The sequence below is a fragment of the Oreochromis niloticus genome, linkage group LG22 (assembly GCF_001858045.2).
Source record: "Oreochromis niloticus isolate F11D_XX linkage group LG22, O_niloticus_UMD_NMBU, whole genome shotgun sequence".
Lineage (NCBI taxonomy): Eukaryota > Metazoa > Chordata > Actinopteri > Cichliformes > Cichlidae > Oreochromis > Oreochromis niloticus.
The window spans coordinates 17,736,530-17,761,241 of NC_031985.2; the positions used below are offsets into that span (position 1 = coordinate 17,736,530).

At 39.6% G+C, this 24,712-nt stretch overlaps 1 protein-coding gene across 5 annotated transcripts in view; it reads right to left on the reverse strand.

Moving 5' to 3' along the window:
- Positions 1-23,937, reverse strand: part of LOC100690941 (myocyte-specific enhancer factor 2D homolog) — a 32,837-nt gene extending 8,900 nt beyond the window's left edge. For 3 of the 5 annotated variants that reach the window (XM_005457268.4, XM_005457266.4, XM_005457264.4), the window contains exons 1-10: positions 23,725-23,937; positions 16,028-16,379; positions 12,517-12,720; positions 11,734-11,871; positions 8,356-8,572; positions 7,382-7,438; positions 6,656-6,837; positions 4,999-5,028; positions 1,419-1,539; positions 1,102-1,282 (exon numbers count right to left, since the gene is read on the reverse strand). In XM_005457268.4, coding sequence (XP_005457325.1) covers positions 1,102-1,282; positions 1,419-1,539; positions 4,999-5,028; positions 6,656-6,837; positions 7,382-7,438; positions 8,356-8,572; positions 11,734-11,871; positions 12,517-12,720; positions 16,028-16,081 — 1,184 coding nt within the window. In that variant the 5' untranslated portion in view covers positions 16,082-16,379; positions 23,725-23,937. The remainder of the gene's footprint in view (positions 1-1,101; positions 1,283-1,418; positions 1,540-4,998; positions 5,029-6,655; positions 6,838-7,381; positions 7,439-8,355; positions 8,573-11,733; positions 11,872-12,516; positions 12,721-16,027; positions 16,380-23,724) is intronic. The other 2 variants (XM_005457265.4, XM_013275908.3) reach the window with 2 other exon arrangements.
- Positions 23,938-24,712: the final 775 nt, after the last annotated feature.

The following is a 24,712-nucleotide window of genomic DNA, read 5'->3' on the forward strand; positions in this document are numbered from 1 at the left end:
TGTTGAACTTTTACCCCTGTACAACCACATCACAGTTGTACATAATCTGTTCACATGATATCTTTCATGGACAGCATAAATGTCACAGAAGTTTGCTAACAATAACTGGCCTAACAGCTAACTAGACAATACCCTAAAAGATTCCTTTGACATAATGAAATTGTATATTTTTGGTCTTTATAATGATATTTTGCATCCCTCCGTTGAGTGAAGTTTTCAGAGAATGAAAGGTTGCACTCTGTCTCTGTAGGAAGTAAAACACACAATCCCATTTATAATTATTTACCACCTAAGTAAATAATACCACACATTGTACTACATTTCACTGTGCACACAGTTTAAAGGTGCAGTGAAATGTATTCTTCTTCCAATATAAGGAATTCGTGTAGCTTCCAGTGTGGCTGGAAGCGGCTTCATCATATTTGTTTTTGATGCCGTGGTGTTTTTTCTTTATTTGTGTCTCAGCATGGCTCAGGGAAAGTTGTACGCAACAGGGGCAAACAAAGAGACTTATTCAGTGGTTTACAGCCAATAACAGCCAATGACAGGAGCATGACTTCCAGTAAAAGACACACTTTAACAGGAAAAGTAATGCCTTTTCAGCCAAGCGAGCCACCTGATGTTTACTAGTCAGTTGAGCGTACATAAACACGATGCCTAACAAGGTTATTCAGGGGAGCTTTAGTTGACTGAGAACCGTGTGGGTGATAAAGGGTTTCGATAATAATAATTATCTGATAATTGTGTCATTTTGTTTCCACTGTGAGGAAATAAAACCACTTCTTCATTCCACGTAATGTTTTTTTTTTTTTTTTAAATCAACCTGGAAAACGCCGAACGGTGTTCAGACTGATGTTATGAGAAGGCTGAGATGGTGAGATGCTGGTGAGAGACCAGATCGCTAAAAAAAGGATGTGGATTGCTTGCATATAAAGGTCATGGTATGGATATCATGCAAGCTAAATGGGAGAGTCTGTAGATTCAGTACATCATCAGCATTAAAAGGGTTAGAGAGGCATTACAGGAACGTCTCAGCTGCCACCATCTCTGGATCTGAGCGCAGGTTCAACTGCTGAAGATGAAGATGAAGAGCAGACTTACACCAAGTTGCTGAGTGATGCTAAGTTAAGCTGCTGCTGTGTTTGCTGTTGCTGCTGCTGCTGCTGACTTGGCTGGGAAACAGTCTGCTGCTGCTGCCATGTGGACACGCCAGTGGGCAGCAAGCCTCCTGGTGACGCCAGAGCGTGTAGAGCAGTGATGTCCGCGCTGGTCAGCTGGTACTCTGAGAGGGGGCAAAGGTCACAGGAGGAATTCAAAATAGATTTCTTCTTTAAGCTATGAGGGTGAATAATTAAATAAACTTTCTGTTTCATCTAAAAAGGATATTGCTGCTGCCAAAGCTCTCGTGTTGAGTTCACCTGTGTTGTACGCTGTGGGCATGGCGGAGAAGGGCAGCCCCTGTGCCAGGAGGCTCGGTGTGGCTACAGAGACCACCGGTGTGGTGAGAGTTTGAGCTCCAGCCGCCAGCCGCTGGGCGTTCTGCCAAAGAGGACCACAGTTAGTGAGAGCAGGACAGAAAGCATCATAACTTCCACATGTGACCCAAAGGAGTCAAGACTTATTTTTTGTTTAATGTACACTCTGACATGCTGGGAATGACGATGTGCACATGGCTGGATTCATAATGGCGTTCCACATGGAGTAAATCTCAGAGTTAAATGTGGATTTACTGTCGGGACGTTCTTGATGACATGCATCAAAAACACTTTCATTGTTCTCGGTGATTTATAGAATTACATTAAAGGCACGTTGTTCAACCCTCAGTTGCCACATTTTATTCAAATTAAGCTTGCAGGAATATTAATGATAATTACCAAAATGTAAATCAGATCAATTAACTAGATAAAAGATTGTGTGAAAGTAAATCCTCCCAAGCAGATCGACTCTGACGAGACACAGACTCTGTAAAAATTCAATATTTTATCAATGCATTTTTAAAAAACATCAACATATTAATTTAAAATATTTTAGCAAAATTTGGATCAATCTCGTCTGATTTTTTTCTTTTTTACTCTTCTATTTGGTGCTCTTTGTTTTTATTTAAAAACCTATACGAATATGTTCAATAAAAATTATACAATCACTGTTTAATCACCGTTTAATATGGCTTATCTGGATATAAACATCCACAGTGATGTGAAAAAGTTTAAATAGGAGTCAATACAGCTCTGTGATAAAATAAGTATACCCCATGATTCAGTCGCTTCTAGCAGGAATAGCTTGAAGTAATAGTTTTCTGTATGACTTTATCAGTCTCTCAAATCATTGTGGATGAATTTTGGCCGATTCTTCATTACAAGACTGCTTCAGTTCACTGAAGTTTGCAGGCATCCAGAATATTTTGGTATACAGAGGATTTCACTGGGCTCAGTGACTGCAAGGTGCCCAGGTCCTGTGGCTGCATAAAGAGCCCAAATCATCACCCCTCCACCACCGTGCTTGACAGCTGGTATGGGGTGTTTGTGCTGATATTCGGTTTTGCAGTCTTGCAGTTTGTCCAAATGCAGCTTTGCAAACCTAAGCTGTGCTGCCCTGTTCTTCCTGGAGAGAAGAAGATGTCTTATGTTAACCCTCCCAAACAAGCCAAGCTCATTCTGTCTTTTTCTTATTCTAATGTCATGAACTTTAACATGTAACATGCTAACTGAGGCCTGCAGAGACATAGCTCTTTTTTTGCAGTTAATTCAAAGATTGCATGATTTGAAATTGGGTTGAATTTGCTGGGATGTCAAATCTTGGGACGATTGCGACTTTGTGTTAAAGCGCACCTTGAACTCTTCAAACCAGGAAAACTGTCAAAACTTCTGCTCTTATAGATCGTATAGATCTCTTATGCTCACACTTGCTGACAATCAGTTAGTCAAGTGCAGCTGATTAGCAGCACCTGGCATCTACTTACCTTCCTAAGGAAGCATTAAGGGTGTACTTAGTTTTTCACATGGCAGAAACTCCTCCCAGTCTGTATCATCTGCACTTATTTGCCATATTTTCTTGATAAATCAAGATTTTGTTTGATTTAAAAAGGTCAAAAGTGATAAAAGTACATCACAGGGTCTTGCAGCCAAAATGGCTCTTTGGTTTCTTCATTCAGTTTACCATCGTATTCATACATACAGTTGCTCACTGTGTTTTTGGCCTTTCAATTTAAAAAAAATGGCATAAACATTTAATAGGAAATAAAATCTCCCATTTCAATTTTAATATCATCTACTGTGGATACAGTGTGTTGTAATTTTAAATGGTAAATTTCAGAATAAACTCTCCAGTCTCACTATAATAAACCACAAACGGGTGACGTTATCTGCAGCTATCGTGAAGCTGATCCTGTTTGCCTCAATGCAGAGCTCATCTCATGACTCTCCAGTGGATGTCAGTAAAGGTTTACAGTACGCTGCGAGAGTGGTAAAGCATCCTGTTTATGTTTCTATCACTCAGTTTTATAGGAGCCACAGAGATGAGTGTTTGCACATCAAGTCACCCATTTACATGACAAGATATTCAGTGTTTCTCCAACACAGGTGCCACAGTCACACTGCTAAATCTGTGGAACTGCTGCCCTGAGGTTTTATTATTATGTACACTCGCTGAAAGACACAAATCTGTGAAAAAACACAACCCTCCAGAGTCAGGTTGAGCTGAATTATATCACAGATAAAAGCAGATGGAGGTTTTTAACAGAAGGAAATAATAAAAGGTTTGCGAATAAAAGGCCAAAGACGCAGTAATTCAGGTCTGGAATTACTCTTCTCCACGCTGAGGCTCATCATCCGGAGAGGAAACATTCGGACAGAGTTATGACTGTAACGCTGAATTTACACAGAGAGAGAGAAGAGACAGACCGGAGAGAGGAGCCGGATTCAATTATCTGCCTTTGTGAAGAAGTGAGGAGGAGCGGCGAGGTGAGAGCGATGAAAATTAATCACTCTTCTCTGGAAAATGAGAATCTTGCCTGTCAACTTTGGGAGGAATTGTGAAAGAGGGGGAACGGCAGCAGCCACCACCACCACCATCAGCAGCAACCATCATCTCTCTCTGTGTAAACTCAGCTTAAATCAAAGGCAGATTTTTTAGAATAACAAGAAAATTCAATGTTTTCTTTCCCCAGTATTATTAAAAGTGGGATAAGTATTTTTTCTGTCTCACAAATATTCAATGAAAGTAAAATTTTGCTATAACATTTTTTTTTTATTTTTTAGTCTCAAATAATAATCCTGCCCATGAATAGTCAGAAAACAGTGGAATAATAGCTCGTTTTCAACAAATCTCAACACAAAATTGTCCTTTTTAAAAAGCCGAAGCCATCGCCTCACAAAAACATGGCTAATTAGCTTTATGTCATCTTAATCATTAATTAATTTGTTACAGTAACACCATAAATACAGAGGCGCACAATCCTAAAATCTTTAAATCCTAGACTTTTAGAGCTAAATATGCATACGTGACAGAGGAAATGCCTTTAATGTAATGCCAGTTAGTTCTTAAACGTCTGTATTTCACACAGTTTTTGGAGGATGGTGGAATGAGTCGGTGTGAGTGTCAGTGAGCAGGGAGCATGCTCCGTGGTGCCTCGAGAAGACATCCATGCTTTTAAAGTGGCATCGTATGATGAAGTAAATGGGCCTGGTTCAAAAACTTACAGGAGCACATTACAGTATGACACTTCTGCTGAAACGAAACTGATTCATGTGAAGGTCTGAATCACTTGAGTATTTCTAGATCACTGACAGGTTTATGAGCCCATGACTAAAGAAATGCTGGAACAACACATCCATGAGCCCTGAACCACATGCAGTCAGGTGGGAACCACAAACTGAAAGACCATCCCAAGAAATGTGAGTGGAGCAAGACCAGAACAATGTGAAACTCCTGTAAGAGAACTGCATCCATGCTATTAATGTGCCATCGACTCATGCGAGTGACTGACGTGGGGGAAATCACCTCGTTTACCAATTCCAGCTCATCCTCTGTCTGCAAAGGGTGGTAACAGAGAGGGTTACAACTCTGGGGTAATTAAAAAAAAATATATGGAACAACAATAAAACTACTTGCTTAACAATGACATACTTCTGTGCAGTCTGATTATGAAATGTGTGGCGGTGCCATCACTCTGCCTGCCTACAGTCATTAGAAATGTAATGACTGGTCTCACTAATCTGGAGCTTTCGATCACACAATCGTCCTCAGCCGTCACCGTGTCAACATATTTATCACTTTGTACCCAGCTAAGAAAAAACAGGAAAAGCTGCAGGAAATGTGAAGTAGTACAGCAGCAAAACAGTTTAATACTACTGGGTAGCAGAGGCTGGTTTCTGCTCTTAAAACACCAGCAGTTCGTGCACATTTAAACTGTAGGTTTTCAGTCATCCAGGGCAGGGTAGTCTTAAAGCTTGAAAATAAGGCAACTGTACTTATTTAAGTTTTTTTTGAAGATGTTGTACCTCTCATCCAAGAGGCTTCTTCAGTTCAGATCCACATTTTGGACGGAGAAACTATCGGTCTCATGGTGGATTCACCCAAAACCTTTGGTGGTAATGACCCACGCCTTTTTTCATACCCTGGGTCATGTGTTGACACTCATGATCAATAGTGGGTCAATGACCACTAGGATTTAAAATGTCTGAGACTCTACACTTTTTTGGTTTTAGACCTGAAGAAGGTGAAATGTTTTTAAAAACTTATAGATGTACAGTCCCCTTATTTTTAAGTTCTTAGGACCACGTTTATCTTACTTTACTCTAAGATTTGTCAGGATTATGCAACGCCTAGTTGAGCCCCGAGGATACTCATGGGAAAAGTTACCAATACAGCACCACCATGATATACTGGCCATCGCATTCAATACATTACTGTGATTCTCTGATACCCAATGTATTTTAATACATCTTATTCTGAGCCAAAGTTCCTCAGATTTGACCTGGTGGTTCAAGTGTTAAAAACAATGAAAACGTGTACATCTTAATTATGTGGCCGGTCCACTGTGCAGAGAAATGTTGTGTGATCGGAGAGAAAGCTCCAGGACAGCTACTAAATGGACCTCGCTGTTGAAATGAACTTTAAGTCCTTGATGAAACCAAGACTGTTTTTTGTTAGCACAGACACTGCCGAACATGCCTCCAAGAAACGTGGGTGCACGCTTGGTTCAGGAAAAGAGAGAAGAGAAATCTCATCGGTGTGTCGGTGGGAGTAGGCTGATTCAACACGACTTTACTCACTTTCCTAGACTAAATAATGAGAAGTGTTGAGCACAAAAACTCTTCCCCCAGGTCTTTACTAAAGCACAAAACTGATGGCAAGCATTCCTCTATAACAGACTGTTTATCTTGAGTGTAATTCTTGAATTTCATTCAACACATCAATATGAATTCCCAGAGTTTTGTATGGTTTTCCATCTCACTCACTGGAAAACTTTCCTGAGATAAAAAGTGAAAATAATCCTCCCGTGGTCCTGAAATAATCCTTCAGATTCATCTTTTGTCTTTGCTTCAACATCGCAAGTAACTTTAGTGAAGACAGGAGGCGTTATGCTGCTCGTCAAAGGATCGAAGCGTTAAAGAAACCGACCCAGACAACACAAGTTCGGCTTAGTTAAGCTCACCATCTGCATGAGGCTCTTTCCGCCCTGTGAGGTGATGACTCGGAGGTCTGGCTTGCGGCTGTTGACCATCTGGGGGCTCGGAGGTGGGGGTGGAGACTTGGCCGGAACTACTTTCCCCAGACTGTTGCCGTTGGAAACGGTGAGGAGGCCTGGGGAGGCCCTGGCACTGGTGTATCCATTAGCTGCGGGGAGACGGAGGTGTGAATGGACAGAAATCAATAGGAAAATCAAACAGGTGAAAGCAGACGGCGGGGTACAGACGGTGTGCCCCCTCAACGATGGCTTACATAATCCTCCCAAAGGTTTCTTTGTTAAACAGCTTTTAAAAGACGTGCCCACAGAACCAAGGAGTAAAAGCCCTCTGATGTTACAGATTATTGGATATGTTGAGGCAAATGTGCTCTAGTACTATTAAATAAAAGATTGGACATTTTTAATCTAGAAATCCAATAAAAAGTAAGTAAATGAAAACGTTTTCCTGGTGCAGGCTTGAAATAAAGAAACAAGGCCAGGCTGACTGCATTCCCCGCAGGAAGTGCTGGGAATCCCATGCATTTCTGTTGTTACTGGTGGCTTCCCCTGATCCCTGTGAGATACAATCACAGACGGTGCAGAGGAGGAGAGGAGGAACGAATACTCCCAATACAGACCGGATAACAGAAGGACGATCTGTGGTGAAAAACAACAAATAAGTGGAGGATAGCGCTCAGATATTTTAATACTCACGGACTGGACTTGGACATCCTCCATTTGAATTATTCAGGTCGCCTCCAAGAAGAGCGCCTATTGATAAAAGCTTAAATTAATAGAAATGTTGGGACTTAAGAACAAGAATATCACTTTAAGGTTTGGTAGTGGAAGAAAGGGTAATACATGGAGTTCTCAGTGATCTATAATGCAACAAAAGCCTCAAAATATGAGAGAATTGCCTTTTGTTCTCACATAACATTTTACCACAGTGGACATTCTAATTTTTTGTACTTTGAAAAAGACCCCAGCTCAAGGATACACTGTATACTATATATACTCTATTTGTTTCTTTGTTTTATCTTAAATATTGACTTATATATATATTTGTTCATTCCCTCCTCAGGTTTCACCTCCAAGCAGTGCTGCATATGCATTATATCACCATGCATTTCATTACACAAACTGTAAGAGTATATCCAAAAAAGGACTTTAAACTGAGTATATTCTAAATAAATATTAACTCCAGGTCTCCCCTGCATGCATGAACTAATCAACTAATATGTAACATAAATGTGAAAAAAAAAAGTGTAAGTGAAGTGCAGCAAATGTCACACAGAGCAAATTAGTCCAGAGGAGAGCGGCATGCATTTCTCCCCGAGGAATGAAGCAGCTTATTATGCATAATGATATGGAGCTGCATGCTTCCAGTGTCTGCTATAGTCTCTGATTATCTGAAAGTGTCGCCTTGCTTGATTTTGTAATTATCTCTGCTATTAACTAATAAAGGCCAACGTTTACTTGTGTTTACAAAGAATTCAAAATGAATCCTACGGCGGTACAAACATGGATAATTTTTGTCATCTTTCTTTTTTTTAGACAACTTTTTTTGTTTTAGATCAAACACTGTGACAAAACATGAGCATCTTAAAAAAGTCATGTTCGTGTAAAAGCAGAAAAATCCCTGCGCTCAAGACTGTTTACTGTTTTTTGCCATTCCTCATCTCGCTCACCTGCACTGGCTGGTCGCTGTGGCAACCCAGGAGACACCGTATTTCTCTGAAGAGCCGGTTGCTGTGGCGACAGGAGGTGGGTATCCGTGAGCGATGATGATGTTACATAGGAGGTAGTTACCAGTGCGCTGCCAGGGTTGCTGAACTGCAGTGTGCTTTGATTGGACGCCTGGACGGTGACCGGCATGGAGAACGTCTGAGGCGGAGCTGTTGACTGCTGCGAAATTAAGAAAACTTCACTTTTAGTCCCACTGCGCGACATTACCGCACTACTTTGGAACAATCAGAACATTACCTATATTTAGCCTCACGCTACTTTTTTGGAATAAAAAAAAAAAAGTGGTAAAACTGGCAGGTTGTGTACGTCACACCTTCAGCTAACAAACTATACGATCGTTTACAAATATAACAGCATGTAATGGAAAAATTTGTCTCCGGAGTTTTATTCATCTCATTTGTAAAAGATCAAATCTAATTTCAAAGAAAAATTAAGCACTGTAATACTTAATCTTTATTATAATACGGTAAAATTAAGAGGTATTGTTATGCTCCAAATAGGTGCACATAATATAGAACCCAACCGAAATTAATTTTTGAAGACTTTATGCAGTATGTAGAGCAGAAAAAGACTAGAATATGGGTCTACAGGCATTTCCTTATTTCACCATTGTGGAGTAAAGACGACTGAAAACCGTTGCGGTATAAAATATTATGAAGTGGTAAAGTTTTAATATTGAAGGACCCACACCGGCTTGTGTGCTTTTCCAGTGTTATAAAATAATATTGTTTAAGTTCTTATTGTAAGTTAAAAAGAAAAGAAAAACAAGTAAAAAAATAATTGTCAAAGAGTAAAAAAAACTGCAAATATAAACCTGTCATTGCTCTCTGTTTAATGAACATCAGAATAATAACCTTTATTTCTTTCACTTTCACAAAAAAGTAGCATTAAAAAATTAAAAATAGATAAAATGACATTAAAACCACGATATAAAAGCCAATCTATAAGTGTGGGCTTTTAAAAGTTTTTTAAAATGAGGAACTGATCATGCTGAGCTAACTTTAAGAGGAAGCTTGTTGGGCTAAAACTGAATGCAGTCCCCCTTTCTATTAACAGTAATCAGTAAAATCTTAATTTGAATTCTGCACTGAATGGGAGGCCAAAGTAACTTTACGAGGACTGGAGTCACGCATTTGCAGCGCCAAGTGTTTCTGAGTAGTCTTGTACCAAGTACAGATGCAAAACTGCTGCATCATTTAAGAATATATACGATGACTTGCAATAATCTAATCAGCAGAAAATCAGAGAGTGGATAAGGTGTTCAGCTGTATTATTCAGAAGTACTGATCTGACCTTTGTAATATACTAACCCATACAAAGACTGGGCTGAGAGATTTGAAATAACAGTTTAAACCGAGAAGCTAAAAAAAAAGATTCTAGCAGTTTGCGTTGGGTCATGACACTATTAGTAAGATGTTCAGTACCAATAACAGTTTGGTTGTAAGGAATTAGAAGTCATCCAGTCCTTAATGGCACCAAGGAAGGAATGCAGGCAAGCTACATTTTTGTGTTTTTCTGTACTAAATAAGACAAGCGAATGTCAATAATCAGCATTACAGAGGTAAGACAGATACCATCTAAAGAAAATAGGTCCAAGGATTGAGCCTGTAGGACCCCATATGGCACGAGGGCGTAGTAAATGAGGTAAAACTGTCCACAGTAACTATAAATACTGTTTGATAAGTAGGATGAAAACCATCTGAGCTCCTTTCCACATAGGCCAACCTCATTTCCAAGTCTGTTAAGGGGAATAGTATGGTCAGCTGTACCAAATGTAAAATACAAACTGTAATGTTGCCTGAATCTGTACTGATTAAAATGTCCTTAAAAGCTTTATATAAAGTGGTTTCTGTACTTTTTTCTAAGACCACACTGAAATTATTGCCTTTTATTACCCCTAAGAGCTGCCTACTAACAACTTTTTCAAGAATTTTTGAAAGCAGAGGTCATTTGGAAATAGGAAGGTATTTATGCAGTTATGGTGGGTATTAATCAGTTTTCTTTAACTCTTTACCCCTTGAAAGCTGACTAGGAGCAACCTTTAAGCTTTTTTCTGAACTGAGTGGTTTCATATCTCAAGCCTGCTTATACAACGAAATGACTGTGTTTGCATCAGAAGTTAGTGAGAGTGAGCTCTGCCTATACAGCTACCACTGGAAACTATTCTAATGTCATCAAACCACATGTTCATTGATAAATACTGAGCTGTCAAACACATTATTACGGGTACAGGGGAGCTCATCAAATGTCATCTTTATGGAGGGAAAGCATTAAGGATCCATGAGAAATGAACAAGTGGCACCCAGTGAAGCCTTAAAGTTTTCTATCATGCCAACAAAATATTTTAAGAACTCTCACAGTCTTCTGGTAGCACCAACAGTAGCTGGGACAAAGTTTACTACTGATGGTAATAAACAGACGTCTGAGTTTATAGATAATAGTGTTATGCCACTCTCTCAGTTTTTAGCAGATTATTCAATGACCACCATCAGCTCCCTCATATGAAGCTGGTGGACCTGAAAATATGCAATGACACAAAGTTCCTGATTGATTTACAGTTATTACTGCAACATTTCATTACCTGTTTTGCTTCCACTGTGTGGTACATTAAAAATCACACAACAATAGCAGCCATGTTGATGTACTTCAGTGTTTCATTTACAGCTAAGTAAGTAATCTTTTGTCATTTAAATAAAAGACATCAAGTGCTATCTGCTTTCTTTTGTCTTCAAAGTGCCCTTTGTGTGCAAATTTCCTGGTGTGCAGCTGAAACAGTGTACAAATGTTATGATCTTAACTCCGATCTATTGACTATAAATGAACATGGTATTATTGTAAAAAGTACAATTATTTAATTGGAGTCTTTAAACACAAAGTACAGGTGAGTATCATCGGCATACAGTAGAAAAATAAAGAGAACTGAAGGCATGCATGGCCAGAAAAACCAAAAAGCAGTGGTTTTACAGATGTGTAGTTTTAGTCCTCATTTGTGAATAATATGAAGGCAGTAAATGAGTTAGACTAACTCTTAAGTGCTTCAAAACAATCACCAAAAAAACCCCCCCCAAACAAAAGCTCTTAATAATACCACCATCTCTAACACCAATCAAGTATATCTGCATTTTTTTTATAAAGGTCACAGTAAAGTGTAACACAACTTGTTAGAGGAACCTCCTACCAGTAGCAGTTTCCTGTCGGTACTTAAGACAAAGCAGAACAACAACAACAGACAAGTGTTTGACCAATAAGCAGAACAAACTGCAATATAAAAAACTGCATGAATTAAGAGAAGACTTAAATGTGAAGTTTACAAAACTTACTCCGTAGCGTTTGAAGAGAACATCCAGGTCCTCTGTGGTTTTCCGGTATTTGTCATCATTAAGGGGACTTTGGTCAATCGAGTCTTCGCCATCTGGCTCTGGGCTGTCACAGCCGTTGAAGCCTTTCTTTCTCAGAGTCTGCAGATGTAAAAACTGGGCTTTAGAAGTGAGTGATACTGCAATCATAGTATGACTCATGAGTTTATCATTTAAAGTGTTTCAGAAAATGTGGGTAGAAGAGAATCAGATATCAGCTGCTACTGAAAATTATTTGATCAAGGTTGTGAAGTCAGAAACACAATTTCCATTAATTATAGCTACTTTCTTTATAACACCCCTGAATGAATGCAGTGACGTGAGACAATGACATTGAGGTGCGCCGGTTACATTGCCTCTGATCACACAAAGATAAGATAACACTTCAAATTCTTTCTTCAGAGACTGCATTAAAACAACTGTCACAAAGCCTTTTTCAAGAGGCCTAAGCTTTTAATCTTGTTGGTTTTGTCACATCAAAAACACAAAAGCAAACAGCAAATAAATCAAAATCTGGTGAAATGATGACAATACAGCTAAAAGACCAAAAAACAAACAAACAAACAAATCACTTGTGCAGCATATGGCTACATATTTAACAGATGGATATTACCAGTATTATACAGCTCTTTATGTTTTAAGAGTTGGTGCAACAGTTCAGCCCTGACAGTTTCCATATTATTTAAAATCTAATCAAGGTCTTAGCTTACTCACTTCTGCATAAATGCTGAGGATGCATTGACTAACCTCAATGATATCGGCATTGGTCCGGCTCTCATGCGGCTCATTGTACTCTGTGTATTTGAGCAGGACCTTGTCCATGTCAGTACTGGCATACTGGAACAGCTTGTTCGCATGGTTGAAGATGATCAGGGCAATCTCGCAGTCACACAGTACACTCAGCTCGTAGGCTTTCTTCATCAAACCAAACTTTCGCTTTGTGAATGTCACCTGAAAGAATACAGACGAAAGGATATGTAAAAACAGCAGAGGGGAGGGTAAAAAAATCCCAGAGGTTTCTCAGGGTTAAAGCACTACTAATGCTTTAACTCCTATAAAAGACCTTTACACAGGTCTTCTGTGCACCACACGCAAACAGGTCTAGGCCTGCAAAATAAAATGAAATCTTTAGAAAGAAAAAGTAAGCCTGTGACTATTTCAGCTGCCTGTAACACAAACACATATTTCACACAGCAGATAGACACATTAGGTAAAAGCACACACAAATAACAGTGTACCAGTGACAACAATAGCAATAACAACATTAATAAAGAGCCATCAATGAAGCACAGTGAGTCAGTTTTCAGCATCAATACTGAAGCATCCTTGTTTTTCTGGCCGTTTATTATTCATAATTATTATCATCACAATAAATAACCTTCAGACACTCTGGTTGCTAACAATAAACAGTCAATAATCATTTTTCCCTGATATATATATATAGACATGAATACGTTTACAAACAGTTTTGATATTTGTTGATATTTTTAGCCTAACATTTATTCACTGCTTCTGCTGTCAGTAGATGTGGTCTAAGTTGAACTAGAGACGCACACTTTGGCATAGATACTGCAGGTCATAAACTTTTTCCTATATTGCGTTATTTTTTTATTTGTTTCCCAACTGACTCTGAATCAGTTGGTCAGTGTTGAGGTGCATAGATTGTGCAATTGAATGCTCGGTCATTTTTGTGCTTCATGGTGACCTGTTTTATATTTAATATCTGTATTTAGAAAGGTCACTAATTCAACTCCAGCCAGAGACAAAAATCCCCTTTTGCATCAGGAAGGGCATCTGGATCAAACTCTGCTAAATAAGAGATGTGAAGAGATGTGGTGTTTAAACGTGACAAGGGAGCAGGTGAAAGTAGCTTTACCTAACCAGGAGGTAACCAACAGAGCTGAAGTTAAGTACTAATAACTACAGTTCCTCTAGTGGCAAAAACATCCTTTTAGATTTTGTTATGACCTAAAGTTAAAGGCATGGCCATCTTGACTGACAGGTTTGCCAACATAGGCAACAGTAGCCGGCAGCTGCAACACCAACAGACAGTAGGAAGTGACAAGCAAGGGGCGAATCAGACTGACATTCTGGATAACTCCGATATTAACCATAATTAACAAAAACAGCGCCATGTTCTTTTTAACATGACCCGAAAACAGTGACTCAGCCCATAAAGTCATCTCAGAGCAACGGGAAACAAAACCTATTTTCCCATCTTTTTCCAACCAGGAGTCACCCCCCTGCTGGCCATTAAAAAGAATCCAGGTTTAAGGCACTTGGGTTTTGCCTTCACATTTCAGATCAGTCCATCTTTTTTACACTCTATGGCTAGCCCTGGCCTTGGCCAATTCCAGCCTCTGAAATTGGCCTCTCCATTTTCACACGTTATCTGAAAAGGTTTCAGGGTCTGTTATGTCCACAAAGTCTGGGCTGGAGGGCATGAAAACTTAAAACATTTTTCTAGATTAAAGAGAGAAGAAATTAAAAGTACAGAATTCAAATTACAGCTACCGTCCGACCTGGCAGAAACGATCTTCTGAAAAGACAAATCAAAGCAGCGATTTTCAAATTTTGTCTTCGAGCAAAATGTCTCGGAGGCATCAGTTGTGGAAAAAATGAGTGTGCTTGAAGATTGCCAAAGGAAAAAAAAAAAAGCACGTGGAGGCCTGAGAGCATGAGGCAAAATATTCTGTGGTGTGATGAAAACAAAACTGAAGTTTTCAGTTGTCATACAAAGCATTCTGTTTGGCAGGAATCACCTCATCACTCATCCAGCACCATCATTACTGTGAAGTGGAGCGGCAGCCTCATGCAGTGAGAAGAGAAAGGAAGCAAATGGAGCTAAAAAGGCAGATTTTGGGGTACAGCCTGATTTAGTACTTGAGACCTTTCATTGCAGGACTTGAATTTGGACGCCAGACAACATCAAAAAGCTGTGCGGGGCCAGCCCAAAATAATGACCTTACTGCCATTTGAAATCTGTGACATCTAGACAGCTATGTTGACCCTGTAAAACTGTCCCAGTGCCTATGAGCAGTAAACAGCCCTTATCATGTTACAGTATGCATGTTTTTGGTTTCTTTTTTGTTTCGCATGCTGAACCTTTCTATGACCACACAAACCACAACGTTCGCCACTTCTGGCAATAAAACATGGAGTTTTTTTGTTTAAGATCAGATCAGTCCTCACAAAGTACTGCCTGGAGAACACCATTTTTGGATTAAACAGCTCACGGAAGAAAACACTATTATAAAACAGTATTGAATAATACCTAAAACAGCTGGATTTCTAAATAAAGCCTCACTGGGCTCTCGTCTTTTGAGTCAACCATTAAAATTAATATTGGCTGTATTTTAGAACACTTCACACGTGGTTTTTCAAAGGAAACGAAAATGGGGTGACCCGGTGCGTTTGCTTTACCTATAATAAAAAAAATGCAGTAAAGTGAGCTTATCACTGGTTACGCTATGTTTTATTAACTCATTGATTAAACTATTTGTTTGTTTTTTTTATCTGAACTTTTAAGCAAATTTGCCTGAGATGTGACTTTATGATTACAAGAAAAACTGCCCCAGCTGATAAAAGTCACGTCATGTGACCAAAAGCTCTAGAACAACTTGTGAAGAGACTTTTAATAAACACACTTTTCAGAAATTGCTCATTTTTTCCTTCCTCTTTTCATACGGATCCTTTTTTTTTTTTTCATGTTTTACATATCATCATACTAACCAAAGCAGGGACAGGCAACAAGCGCCAAATGTCACTGATAAAGTGCACTGGAGCGTACGAAGCAAACACGATGTGTTGCTGAGAAAAAACAAAGGACGCAAGTAAGAAAAGCAGTCACAATTAGAACCATGAGAACTAAGAAAATTGCACATAACTCCTGACCAGACGGGTGATTAAAGCTCTTAATTAACTGGCTGACAGCTCTGCTCCATTTATATGGAAAAAAGTGTCCTCCTTCTTAGTGGATTTAGCAGAAAAATAAGCTTTTAATATGACATTTGAATTTGTAGATCGGGCGCAAATCTCAGCACATGCAGAGTCAGAGCCAAAAGTAACAAAAACGAGAACCTTATTTTGAAATAACGCCTTAACTCTGGAGGTTAATGCTCAAGCTGGAGCTGCGTGCTTTAAAAATCGGATATGTATCACAGTGTTACATACAGACAAATGCACTGACGGTCAATCTCCGGTCTCTTCAATGACTCATTTCAGCAGATGAGCAACCAAATAGATAATTAAGCCTCACCTGCTTGTTCCTTTCATCGGTGATCCTTTGGATCTGAATCTTTTTCCTACCCATGATGCTTTGTTGTGGTGAAGACAAATGTTGCAGTCAGTCAAGTGCAGAAGTGCCTCTCGGAAGGTGAGAGAGAAAGTGCAGCCAGAAAACACTGAGACGAGGTCATGCACTCGAGGACACGCACAGACACATTTCTCTGTCCAGTGTGGTGAGGCAACGTGGTCGACTCCTTCAACGAGCGGGTGCTGCGGAGATGCTTGAGGTTGAGAAGGTTCTCAGTTCGTCATTTGTTCAACGGGGACTAAAGTGACAAACTTCCCCCCCCAGCTGCTGTGGTGAGGATGACGACACTCCTCTCCTGTAAAAAGTAAAGAGACAAAGACGTTACTGGAACGTTCCTAATGTATGACACAAGCAGAGGAAAGGAAAACAATGGATATCTGATGGTGGGAATCATGCATTCATAAATCAGTAAGTTATCATTCACTTGTCTGAAAAAAATAATGACTAACCCCACTTGTTCAACTGTAGTTAACCTGAAAACAACCGAGGCAACAATGCTGTCTGATTATGAGGTCAGGGGGCACCAAGCGACACACGACACCACCGCGATAGGTTAAATTCATCGGCTGCCATTGTCTCAATCTCTTCGGGCAAAGCATTAAAAAATATGAAAAGGCGTTCAAGCTCAGAAAATGTTCCCAGAGATTGAATTTGATGATGAGATTTTTTGTCACCCTTAGTGTTAAGTAACAGCTAACAGATCAGGTCTAAGATAGGCCAGATGTTTTGTGTTTTGTTCACATTCACTTCAGCAGGTCAAAATGAGGAAGGGATTTATTTTAATCATTGTAATCAAAATTTGTGGATATAAGCAAGCACTAAAGCAAAAAATATGTCCATCCCCCAGTTCCAAAGGCTGAGATGCTGTGCTAAATGTAAATACAAGCAGAAAGAGCTCATTTGTAAATAATTTAAACTTCATATTTAATCAATGACATATTAAACGTGTTAGTACTATCTTAAAGGTTACAAATTTCACGCTGTTATTTTGAAGGCAAAATTGTGCTACATATAGGCTTTGTTCTATTTTTGGTTCTTTATAATTCAACTAATGGTTTCAATGGTCTGAATTAAAGCACGTTGTTTTGCTAATATAGGCAAGGTCCTCCCTGAAAAATGGATGTTCTCTGCAGCAGTTCAGGTAGACTGATCAGTAACCCCTTGGTGACCTCTAGTTATTAGAGCCAAAAAATGATTATTCCTCAACCAGTTAGAGAGTGTTGCTAGCAGCCTCATTGTGAAATTGGTTGCAAAGAGGTATACTGTGTTGCACCAAAAACTTCCTTGTGGTTGCTTTGGTCAATAGCAGGTTGCCATGGTCACCCTTAGTTTGCAAACTTGTCCAAAAACATTTGTTAACTACTCACGGAGCGGTAGTGAAACTTGAAAAACTGCGGCGCAAGCCCCAAATGATAAGCATTAGCCCTCAAAGTAAAAGCTGACAAGTCAGCATTTCCCACGCAAAATACAGGTGATCAAAGCATTTGCAAGGAGGTTTTTGGTGCAGCACTGTATACTCTTTGCAACCAATTCAACACTATGACTACACGCAGCCTGCAACAACGGTAAAAATGGGCTTTTAATTTCCACTGAAAGCCCCAAAATGCATGAAGTAATAACTGTTACATTTATCAGAAGTCACCCGTAGTTAGTGACTCGTGCTTTATAAGTGCATAACAAAACAGAACACTAAGGATCCTGTGGTTAATATTTTAAAAATCTATTGAACTGTGGTTAGTAGATTAATAAATTCATTCATTCTTAAAACAAATTTAATGCAGCCCTCAAAAGGACTAAAAACGTAAACGTGACATCAGTCAAGATAATTGTCAGTATGATTTCCACACGATTCAGCCTTTCAGGGTTATTCAGTGACACCATGGAAATAATCAAAGTCATTTTAGTTTGAAGAGCAGGCCTTTGGGCTTATTATTGGCTAATTAAGACATTTACTGGCTGGTTTACAAGGCTCTGAAAACTGTACTTTAATTTTTCTTTCACACACACATTTAAAAACACACATTTGGCAGAAATCCTTAACAACTCCACTGTAGCTCTAATCTGCTACTTGAGAAAAACATAGATTTGAGAATGAAGTGACTTGGCACTTTGCGATTGTACCCGGGATACCCGGGGTAATCAGCTTTGCTAAAGGTTAAACTTCATAATCTTATAACAGCTGCAGTACTTACAAATATTTAGAAAGTAAAATACATAAGCAGTTTGCCACTTTTACTTTGCATGATAATGAGTTAAAAGTCATTAACAGTCACATACTGCACAGGTGCACTTATCCTATCTGCAGCGAGAGCTTTTAATTAATCTATATTACATTCGGGATGCACAATTAATCATACATTAATCACAGTTTTAGCGAGAACATTTCATTAAACTCAGTCAGGTGCAATGCTGATGCTTTGCATTTATGGGAGCTGCCTGGTGTGGTACATTAAATCAAGCGCTCCCTTGAGCTGAAAGGAAAATTTGTTTTGTCTATTTATTAGTGGAAGGACAGAAAATCCTGGTATTTCAGAACGTGCTGCTTTTCTTTGTGATCTTACTGACAAAAACAGACCGTCAATGGACCGAGTTCCAGCAATCTCTGTTATTTTAAAATCTATGCTTTTATGTAATAAAAAAATATACTAAACGGATTTCATCACACCTGTGAAAAGACTTCAAATGGACCCCAAAACTAACCTGCTTTAATCTCCTTACTGGCCTGAAAATTCACAACAAAACTACTTTTTTTCCCTCAACCAATTTTATCTTCAGCTCACATTTTACTAAACACATTACCTAAACCCCATTCTCTTTCCTACATGTGGGCTCGGCTCTGTGGCAATTGTGTTAAGTTTTCCCTCCAGTCTTGACCCTCCGCATCCGAGCTTTCCTGTGGGACTGTTGTTAGGCCAGACGGAAAAAATGAAAACGCCACTGGAGTGCACATGGGGCTTACCAAAAAAATAACCCACATTTTAACAAATGTCCAGACTGAGAATTAACTGGTGAAAACCCAAACCAGAGCTGCACCTATGAATTCATACAAGACGTCCTGACCGTCTAAATGTTTAAACTGATCTTTTTCTTTTTACTTTGTTTGGTCAACTTTGAATTTCTTCTACCGCCACCTGAACCCACAGCAGCTGCTATCATTTTTTTTCCCTCCATTTATCCATTATGACTTTTCTGCTCGCCAGCCAACCAATTTTCTCTGGAGATGAAAATAATAATCTCACTGAGCGGGTCAGGTGTGGCTATACAGTGTATTTTCACTATCACTTACATTCATTTAGTCACAGCAGGCCGTGACGTGCCCCCGCACTCGTGTCAGCTCGCATAAAAATGATTCCAATCACTTTTAAATTCTGGCTTATACAGAAGCGTAAGCGTTTAATTGTTACTTGATATAAAGCAGATTCCTCATAGATAAAGATATCACAAGCCGCATCCCTTTTTTTAAACACACTCTCAGCTACAAAATTTCAGATGTTTGACTTTTGTGCTTTGTTTTCACTTGATGATCATCTTGTTTGCACTCGCTTTTTGCTTTCGCTTTCACTCACTAGTTAGGTTTAGATAGCATTAACTATGTTGTCCGGTTGCGTTACAGATTGTGGTTTGAGTTCAAATACAACCCCCTTCACAACACTAGCATTACCAACTGAATAATGATGGTTTGTTTAAGTGTATCGCTCAACAGATTCTATGGTTCGTTAGGCACTAATACTGAAAAAGACCCGTAATGACAAAAAAATAATAATTATTTGATGCAATGGAAATGATAACAGCCACTTACAGCAATACATGGAAAATTCACATATAAAAACAGGAAATTAACACTGGTATAACCAGCATAACGTCAATCAAACCAATGTGACACATCAGCCTCCAATTTGACATCTTCATATCATCATGCTTTGTGTGACCGTCGGAGCTTTTAAAGTCTTTTACAGCAACACCAAAAATCTGCAGCTTTGTGAAGCTGGGAAAACACAGAGTAATTACCAATCAATTAATGAGCTGATTGATTAAGCTGCTAATGAGCTAAATCTTTCCAAGTACCTTATGTGTATAAACAGCAGTAGTGGCTGCCGTATCGACACACAGGTTCATCTTACTAGCTGTGAATCCGTTCATGAGTGTACCTACTAGTTTTTTGAGTAGCATCAGCATTATCATCATTGTCAAGTCATAAAAAGTGCTTAAAATGTTATGTTTTTGCACGAGTCCTCTGCTCACAAAGCCCGTAGCAATAATAATGATAACCTTCTGTATTGGTGTCCTTTATTAAACAACATTTTATGGAGGACCTTTTAAATACAGGCTAACAATTAATCCAATAACCCTCGAACCCAAAAAGCTACTTGACACACACAGATACACGAGCATTAGGTGCTTTGAGTTGTGCTTAGACCGAGCTTTCCGTATATTAAATCTATATCCACAGCAGCGTTAATGGATCATTCAGCGGCTCTAACAATTACCACAACACGACATGTAGAAATATCCCACAGCTAGAGGGGAAAATGATTTAAAAAAATGCTCTTCCCTACTGACTCTGCTAACTTTGGCACTGTCAGGCTACAATATTATCTTTGATTAGTCGTGAATTGACTATAACGGGGCGACACTGCAAGGCTTCTGTCTAGCCTTCCTCTCCCCGACTGCCCTCTGCATGGCTGCCCCCTCATTATTGTAATTGACACGTTCATCCCTCCTCTTCCCCCTTAAGGCGCTGATGGCTCAATTAGGAGGTGGCCGGAGGACTGATTGGACACTGAGATAACGAGATCACCGCTGGGCTAAAACTGAGCCCTGCAGCCAGTCGAACCAATCTCGCTCAGACGCAGGAAGCCAATCAGCCAGAAAAGGCGCAAGTCGATCTAAAAGACTATTTACAAAGTCTGTGACAGTGGCAAATGAATGACTTTCAGCTGGACCAGGTGTGCCTCATCATCTTAGGAGGAAAGGCATTTGGTCACTCTGGTTAGGAAAAAGAAAAAGAGCCGCACATATGTTATTCGAATCATCCAAGTGATGCTTATGCAACCCTTGAATAGTCTCCTAATGAAGGGTGGCACAATCAAGCTCAGGGTAGGCATCTGCCTGTTTTGGAGTAGTGTAATTAGTGGCAGTGACCTTTAGCGGATTACGCACTGCCCAATGAAATGTGCCAAGCCCTGAGATAAATGGTCGGAGCCTCAAACATGACTAGCAATGGGGTTTGCCCGGCTCCCAGACAAGGGTTCAGGACTTGATGGCCTTAATGGCTCAATCTCCCACAGCCAAAAGGTTGGTAGCATTGATTTGCACTCACAGTTTGTGACTTTGCATCCACCTGACAACATAAGGCAACAACACATTGATTATTAAGGTGCTGCATAGAAAATCTCAGGTAATGGAGAAAAATCTCTCTGTAATTTCTAACGTAGCATCTTTAGGTTTCATATAGGACCAAGAAAAAAAGCACCATTTAGGGAGCTGAATTCAGGGAGTGTTTTGCATATCTGTCTCCCTTTTTTCATAAATCAACTCCTCAATTAACCACCTAATTGTTTTAGGAATACAAGCTTTCGAATAAAAAAAAAAGCTGATTTTTTTGAACGAGATTAAACAAGACACTGTCATTTTAAAAGCAAAAAAATATTACTAAGGACTCACATATGTTGCCAGTTTAAACCCTTGTGCATTAGGACAGTGTTACACTGTGTCTTCCTATAAAATGAACTTTACCAAACAAGTCAATGTCTAACCTTCCAAAACCTTCCAATTAATATTACTGTTTAAGAAAAAAAAGCATTAGACATGTAAGTAATAAAGTCGGAAGAAGATATAAAGAAATCTCATTACTCCAGCAAATTATGCTTCTAAAGCAAAAACATACAAACTGCTTAGGCCTGCCTCAAGCCTTAATAAATTCAATGTGATGAGGTGTTATTTGAGTGGAAAATTATTGCAATTTTAATGAGCTTTCAGTTCAAGGAACACTTAACACAAAGGGAAACAAATTAAAACTATCCTTACATGGATGGACTATTTCAGCCAGGTCAGAAGGACAAAACTTGGCATGCAATCACTGTGTATTATATTTAACACTGGAAAAATTCCTAGATTCACTTCTACCTGGTTTTTAAAAAAAACTGGATATTGCCTAATTTTATGTGCCACCGTTACCTGTTTGTTTGGTCACATCCTTACCACATCTAGGAGACAAAAGGCTGCTCATAATCTAAGAGCACGATGCTGTCTTAATGATTTGTTGTTGTGAAGAAACTATTTTATTCTGTTCATCTTGGCAACCATTACCAGCTTTGTCAGCTTAAATCCTAACACAGAGGTGCCAGCATGCTTCTATATCAATGTTGTTTTCCTCATTTTAATCAGATATTTCACTTGAAGATAGTAAAGTTGTTGGCCTGCCAGCATGTTGATCCTGCTGCCAGGCCAGCAGAGGACCAGGACTTGGAAGAATTTGCAATCCAAATAATAAGGTGACATTTTAAAACATTTAAACATGAGGATTTTATGCTCAATCCACAGCATACAGTACACATCATGATAAATGAGAAATTATGTGTAAAATCTGTGCTGATGGTCAGTGGGGCTGCACTACCGAGGGATGTTGATATGAATCCATCTGCAGGGACGACTCACAGCGGTGGATCACCCTGTCAAAGTGGCCTACTTATAGCCCAGCAGCACTGGTATCTACCATAGGAGGGCACAGAAAAATCATGGCTGCACGGGCCAGCCTCTCTGCTAAACCACATCAGAGCCCCAATTTAACTGGAATTACTTTTAAGTATTAATAAACAACGCAACAAAAAAGACCATACAAACACGGACATTGTAGTTTGACCACTGATTGTTAGCTCTTTTAAATATTATGTGCATTGTTCTGCACACACGTAAACCAGTGCAGGAAAGTGAAATATATTTTTTTCCTCAGGCTCCTGTGAAGAGCTAAAAAAAAATGCAGCAGCAGGGTGAACAGCTTTGAACAATAGCTCTCCTTTATGTGCACTTGGACTGTTTTCTCCTTAATGGCGTTAAACTAATAACCGTGTGAGATCTGGTATGTGAAGACCACATTAGGTTAAAGTGGATTTTTTTTCTTTTTTGTTAACAAAGTGGGAGCAGGAGTCCAAACTGTATCCTCTAACCATGATGACAGATGGGAGTCTGGATACTGAGGAGGCCCACTGACGGCAGACAGGTACCCTACAGGATCTAATCTGACATGTTGGAGGCAAAGCCTGGTGTCAGATCCTCGGTTCGTGATTTTTAAAAGCCTAAAACAGCCGTTTAGGACACCGTAACTACCGGAGCCGACATGCAAAGCAAAGGACGAGCTAACGTTACTCTACACAGGCCATTTCACAATTTTCTAGTTACGAGTCCGACCGACAGCCATTACCTTCCTCACTCTCTCCATATAACTCGGCAGGGCGAGCTGGAGTACGCACTACTTTTAATCATATCACGGATATTTCATGTTCACGTGAAGAGTGGGTATCTGTGTGATATAACACAGTAGTCTCGCGTATTACTTTGTTGTATTTAAATAATAAAGCAAGCAGGTCTGCACCCGTATGAAGGAAAAAAGACGCAGGAAGGAAATGTATCACTCCACTTACCCTGAAATATTGCTGATAAACACCGAAAATAGGCCTGCAACTACCCGCTCCAGAGGTGACCAGTGTTAATTAAGAAACATTAATTATCAGCGCTGAAGCGAAGTCTCTATTTACATGAATCCGCGGCATTTTATTCCCTTTAATGTTGATGTAACTATACTATCCACCCAGGCGACACAGCGTACCCAGTGTACGATCGACGTCATTGACATTAGCCCGTGATCGACGCGACGCGCGTCCAATTGGAAGCTGACGTGCAAACTTCTCGTCCAATCGCAGACGAGTGGGTCGGTCTGCGGGAGAGGACATGACGGAGGTGACGGCCATGTTCTGCAATAGTGTTGGTATCCCTCCGCCTCAGTATTTACCTTTTGCATGATTTTGCATGTGGGGAAAATGTCACTGTAGCCCCACTGTGCCCTGCCTGCTTTCCATAAGAGAACCCGCTAGCCCATTTGTTTTTCACGTCTGCAATCAACACGGCCCTGGTAGCGGCGAATAACCGCCTGCTGCGGCATGTGAAGGCTGTCAAAGTGGGAAATGTTGACTGTTGTGAGGCATTTACCGCTTAAATTGTTTTCACCTCAAGCGCTTCTTTTCTGACGGTATACCAGACGCTTTGATATCAGACTGGTGAAATGTCCACGTATTGTTTAAGAGTAAATAAAGGGACACGCGGTTAAATCAGTGATATATATGTACATATATATATATATATATATATATATATATATATATATATATATATATATACGTACATATATATAACAGACCACTTTATAAGGTACACCTGTTCAACTGATTCTTAACACAGATATCTAATTGGGCAGTTACGTGGCAGCAATTGAGTGCATTTAAACATGTACACATGGTCAAGATGACCTGGTGAAGCTGAAATTGGGCATCAGAATGGTGAAGAAATTTGATTTAAGTGACTTTTTCAAATGTGGGATGGCTGCTGGTGCTAGATGGGCTGTTGAAATGCTGG